The sequence below is a fragment of the Phalacrocorax carbo genome, chromosome 9 (genome assembly GCF_963921805.1).
Source record: "Phalacrocorax carbo chromosome 9, bPhaCar2.1, whole genome shotgun sequence".
Lineage (NCBI taxonomy): Eukaryota > Metazoa > Chordata > Aves > Suliformes > Phalacrocoracidae > Phalacrocorax > Phalacrocorax carbo.
In genome coordinates, this window is record NC_087521.1 from 35,140,725 (window position 1) to 35,146,365 (window position 5,641).

Below are 5,641 nucleotides of genomic sequence, written 5' to 3' on the forward strand. Positions count from 1 at the left end.
GCTCCCCACTGGCTTTCTGTCCCCAGCCGGCCACCTCCTTGCACAGAGGCATGGTTAACCAGCGTTACATAAGCAACTTTTTGGATCTGGGTTTAACGGGACGGCTTACGAGAGCAGGCGCTGGACGCCGTGGGACTGAATTCCTCAGCGGCAAACATTTCAAACGCGGCCGCTCTCCGATCCTAACAAAATCCGAGTGAGGGCTTTAGACAAAGAGCGTAACGTATGGTTGCTGCTCCCCCAAAGAGGGAGCGAGTTGCTTTTCCAAATCCAGAGGTCTGTTTTAAGAGCAGTGCTATACAGGCCCTTGCGTAAACTTTGTTTATAGACTGGAGTATTTTCAATGAAAATGTTATTTAACTTTAAAAAGTTGCACAGCAGCTACTCCAAAAATTGTTTTTCCTTGTTAAGAATAACACACAGTGTGATACATTTGAAATGGCGATAGCAATATTTCACAAATTCTGATGGATTCATAGTCCAAATACCTTGCTAACAGATGTTTCTTTTAAACTCAGAGTGGTACAGGAATAACTCAGAGGTATTACAGTGTCAGCACTGCCTTTTATCTGTGCGTGTCCTTTCAGTGACATCCCCGGGCTTTTCTAATGCATGGGTCAGGTCTGAGCTAAAAAAAAAAAAAAGTGAAATATGAAAAGGAGCCGTATCTGATGGTGTGTGAGTTTTGGGGCGGTGCTGCGAGGAAGCTGCCGCGGGCTTGCTGTCCACTTGAGCACGGCGGCCTGGTGGTTTGTGGGAATCCGCTGGTTTGCAGCCGTCGTTTCTGAGCTGGCTTTTGGTCGTGGTTAATTGATGAATTTAGGAGTTGCATGGCCACTCCACGACCACATCTTTTGGTCTCGTGAATTAACTAACTTCTCTCGCTGTGGATGACGTTTTGCCCAACACAAAGGGGGACCCAGGCAGGGCAGTGGGACTATATTTTAAGGCCCTGGTGAAGTTCTCTTTATTTATTGTGGGATCGTTCAGTCTACTCGCCTCCTCAAAGTATGTGGCATCCGTCGCTCTTCCTTAGGGGGTCCTTCTCAGGAGCTGCCTTCTCCACACCTTGTTCGTGCATCGCCCCTAGTCTGTCCAGCTGATGTGCGCTACTGGCAGACCAGACTATCCCCAGACCCCACCTGGGGAGGGCCTCAAGCCTTGGCAAGCCTGGCTCTTAGTCTCAACCCCAAAGCTGGCCCAGGGCAGCTCTGGGGTTGAACTGCAGGGCAGGGAGCATCCTTCCTTCAGGAGCCCCCTGTTGCTACCCCTCTGGAGCAGCCGGTTGTGGCCGTATGCCGCCCACGCTGCCTTGGGAAGGTGCCTGTTGACACCCAGGTGGGGGTCCAGGCATGGGACCTGGCGGGAAGCTGGGGGAGAGAGTTATTCTGGCAGCCAGGGAGGGAAGGGGGAGGAGAAGGTTGAGAAAATCCTGGGTGGGAACCCGGGGCAGGGATAAACCACAGGCCCGCACTGGGCTGCCAGCCCCCCGGAGCGTGAGGGGGGGGGTCTCCAGCAGCGTGTGGCCCCCCGGGGGTGTGAGCACGGGAGGCACCGGGGCTCTGCCGCCGTCCCTTTCCCCCTGCAGCTGCTTCTCATTCCCAGACGCTCCCTCCTTTCTCGTCAGGGGAGAGGCTCTTCCCGACTTCTTCCCCTTCCCAAACCGGCGCGCTGGGCGGGGGCCGTGCGCGGCACCCCCCGGGCAGGAGGGGGCCGCCGGGCCCCGCACCGTGGCTTGTGCCGGTCCCGCGGGGATGCACCTGAGCGGAGCTGGGGCGGGGAGGGGGGGGACGACACTCACCCCGCCCCGGGGGTGGGGGTCCGCGGTAACCCCCGCCACCGGCGGGGTCCCGACCCCCGAGCGCAGCCCCTCCGCCGGCCGCCGCCCCCTCCCCGCTCCCCTCCGCCGCGGGGCCGCAGCCGGGCGCTGGGCGGCGGGGCGGGCCGGGCCGTCCCCCGCGGGGCCGGGCCGGGCCGGGCCGGGGGCGGGCCGGGGGCGGCGGGGCCGGGCCGGGCCGGGCCGGGCTGGCGGGGGGTGCGCGGCTCCACGTGACTGCGGGGCCGGGAGAAAAACCGGGGCCGGCGGCGGCGGCGGCCGCACTGCGCCCGGGCGGCGATCGCGGGAGGCGCTCGGCAGCCGCTGCCCCGGGGCTTTCGGCGCGCTGGGTCCGGGCGGGCTCTCCAGAATCATGGACTGTGCTGATATGCCTTGCTTGCTGTCAGTGAGTACAGCCCTCTTCTTCCTCGGCTCCGCTCGTTACTTTGCGCTGTCCTTGCCCTTCCTTATTTTACTTTTTTTTTTTTTTTTTTTTTAAAAAAAAAGTTTATTTTCTCCCCGTCCTCCCTCCGCGGGGCTTCCGCCGGCGGGACGCGAACCCGCGGCCCCGGAGGGCCGGGCGCCCCTTCCCCGCGGGGCGCCAGGGCCCCGCCGCGCCTTCGCCCGGTCCCGGCCCGTCCCGGCGGGGCGATCGGGGCCGGGATGCGGCGGAGACCCGCCTGCCCGTGGGGGCTGCCGGGCGGCCGGCGGCTCGTCCCTGCCCCTCGGGGGCTTCCAGTGTCCCTCTGCCATTTATTATTTACTATTATTAAGTTTATTCGGAAGAGGAGGAGGGGGGGTTTTGCTTCTCATCCTGACTTTCCTTGTTGTTTGTTGTTGCGTTTTTACACCCCAGAGACACCATGATTCCTGGTAACCGAATGCTGATGGTCATCCTACTATGCCAAGTCCTGCTAGGAGGTACTAACCATGCTAGCCTGATACCCGAGACCGGCAGGAAGAAAGTCGCAGAGCTTCAGGGACAAGCCGGATCCGGACGCCGCTCTGCCCAAAGCCATGAACTCTTGCGGGGTTTCGAAACAACTCTGCTGCAGATGTTTGGGCTGCGAAGGCGGCCTCAGCCCAGCAAGTCAGCCGTCATTCCTAGTTACATGCTGGATCTCTATCGACTCCAGTCTGGAGAAGAGGAGGAAAGCCTCCAGGAAATTAGCCTGCAGTACCCCGAGCGATCGACCAGCCGGGCAAACACCGTGAGGAGTTTCCACCATGAAGGTCAGTGATGGGAGGAGGTAAATTCCCAACCCCGGTAGCGGTCGGGATTTCCTTGCGTTTGGAAGCTCACAAATGCGTTTAGAAGCAGGACGTGCCCGGCCCTGAATTTACGGGAGGAAAACCGCCCCCCCAAGCCTGCTGCGTGTGGGTGACAGGCGTGCTGCCCTGCATTTTTTCCAGCATCCTGCGCTTAACCCGAGCTTGACCATATTTTGAGGTCCTTTCGCTTCTGTTGACAACAGCGGGTTTCCTTCGGTGCCTCTGCCTCGGGGTCACTCCCTGGGCTCGCGTGGATTTAATGGCTCTGGATCGGATGCGGGAGTAAAGTGAGGGCGGGATCTCGGCCCTGGTGTGTTTCTTTTGAACTATCAAAGCGATTGCTGCCTGGTTTTGCTCTTAAGAAAAAAAAATAATAAAAAAAAAACCCAACTCAAATTTAATACTTACAGCTGTGTGTTTATAAGGTTTATTCAATAGGCCCTTGTAATCTGATCCAAATGTTTCCTAGCGGATGTTTCTTTTCCAAAGTAAATCTGAATTATTAATCCAGCCGCATCATTACTGCGTTGGAATTTGCTTCTCTTTCTCCCCCTGCCCCCTGCGCCCCATAACAAGACACCTCTGTGCTCTGTGGCGCCGCACCTCGCCACGGAGATGATTTTGGAGAGGTTTTGGGGGGCGGGGAGGGGGGGAGCAAAAGTGGAAAAGCCATCTCGAGAGGGGAAGTGAGACGGGAAGGGGTGACCCAGTCCGGGCACCGGCTTGCAGAGGGCGAGCGAGCGGTGCCGGGGCAGGCGACGCTCCGGGTCCAGCGGGGAGGGATGCGTGGGGGAGCGGAGGGGTGCCGGTGGCTGCCAGGCAGGTGAAGCGTGGGTGGGTGCTGTGGCTGCACTGGGGGCTGGGTGCCCTGAGGCTGATGTGCTCTTGTTTGCTTTTTGTACCGCTTCCGCCCCCCCCCTCCCCGCTCCCCTCCAGAGCACCTGGAGAGCGTCCCGGGTCCCAGCGAGGCGCCCCGGATCCGCTTCGTCTTCAACCTCAGCAGCGTGCCGGAAAACGAGGTGATCTCCTCGGCGGAGCTGCGGCTGTACCGGGAGCAGGTGGAGGAGCCGAGCGCGGCGTGGGAGAGGGGCTTCCACCGGATAAACATTTACGAAGTGATGAAGCCGCTGTCGGAGCGCGCTCAGGCCATTACGCGCCTGTTGGACACACGTCTGGTGCACCACAACGTGACGCGCTGGGAGACCTTTGATGTGAGCCCGGCTGTGATCCGGTGGACCAAGGACAAGCAACCAAACCACGGGCTGGTGATCGAGGTGACCCACCTCCACCACGCACAGACTCATCAGGGCAAACACGTCAGGATTAGCCGATCTTTACCTCAAGGGCGCGGGGACTGGGCTCAGCTCAGGCCGCTCCTGGTCACTTTTGGGCATGACGGGCGAGGCCATGCGCTGACCCGCAGAGCCCGCCGGAGCCCCAAGCACCAGCGTTCCCGCAAGAACAAAAAAAACTGCCGCCGCCATGCCCTCTATGTGGATTTCAGCGACGTGGGCTGGAACGACTGGATCGTGGCACCCCCCGGGTACCAGGCGTTTTACTGCCACGGGGACTGCCCCTTCCCTCTGGCCGACCACCTCAACTCCACGAACCACGCCATCGTGCAGACGCTGGTGAACTCCGTGAACTCCAGCATCCCTAAGGCCTGCTGCGTGCCCACGGAGCTGAGCGCCATCTCCATGCTCTACCTGGATGAGTATGACAAGGTGGTCCTGAAAAACTACCAGGAGATGGTGGTGGAGGGGTGCGGGTGCCGCTGACCCCCTTCCCTGCCGCCCTCTCCTCCCCTTCTCTCTCCCTCCCGTCCCACCCCAGAACTGCTTGCTATAGCTGGACTCTTCTCTAAACTAAACGTTCACCTTGACCTTATTTATGACTTTATGTGCAAATGTTTTTGACAATAATGATCATATATTTTGACAAAATATATTTATAACTACATATTAAAAGAAAAAATAAAATGAGTCATTATTTTAAAGGTAAATGCATTTTGTGTCTCGCCTCTCAGGGTGCTGCTGAGGCTGTGCTGGCTGGGAGTGCAGCAGGGAGTATATCTTCCCTCCTCATCTTCTCCCCCACCCCACCCCTCCCCCTGCTTTCCCACCACCCCTTTTCCCCTTAAAGGCTTTGCAAATTTTAGTCTTTCTATTTCTCGCCGAGGTACCGCGGATCCCCCTGTGCTGGGGCTGCGCCACGTGGGAGATGAGGGTCCCTGGAGATTAAGAGCTGCTTCTCCTGGCTGCTGGGAATAGAGCCGACCTTGCTAACCTGGCCCAAGCCTTTGCAAAGCAACCCACCAAAAATGCATTTGAAAAGAAGGTGAAGATTTACCTGAGGGCTTTATGCTAAACCTACTGGGTTTTATACCCTTCGTCCATCTTCAGGATTCCCCAGGTTTTAAAACTATTAACATTCCCCCCCCTGCCCCCCCCTTCCCACTGGAGATTGGCTTCTTTGGGAAGCTTCAAAGGTTTGCCCAGGTCCTTTGAAGATCAAATCGCCCCATTACAATGCCAAAAAGGGAAAAAAAAAAAA

General features: G+C 58.4%; 1 protein-coding gene across 1 annotated transcript; it reads left to right on the forward strand.

Annotated features, from left to right (window-relative positions):
* The first annotated feature begins 2,060 nt into the window (after window positions 1-2,060).
* Window positions 2,061-5,090, forward strand: BMP4 (bone morphogenetic protein 4). Its single transcript, XM_064461115.1, has 3 exons — window positions 2,061-2,222; window positions 2,673-3,049; window positions 4,025-5,090. Exons 2-3 carry the CDS (start codon window positions 2,680-2,682, stop codon window positions 4,864-4,866), a joined length of 1,212 nt encoding a protein of 403 aa, XP_064317185.1. The 5' UTR covers window positions 2,061-2,222; window positions 2,673-2,679; the 3' UTR covers window positions 4,867-5,090.
* The last annotated feature ends 551 nt before the right edge of the window (window positions 5,091-5,641 follow it).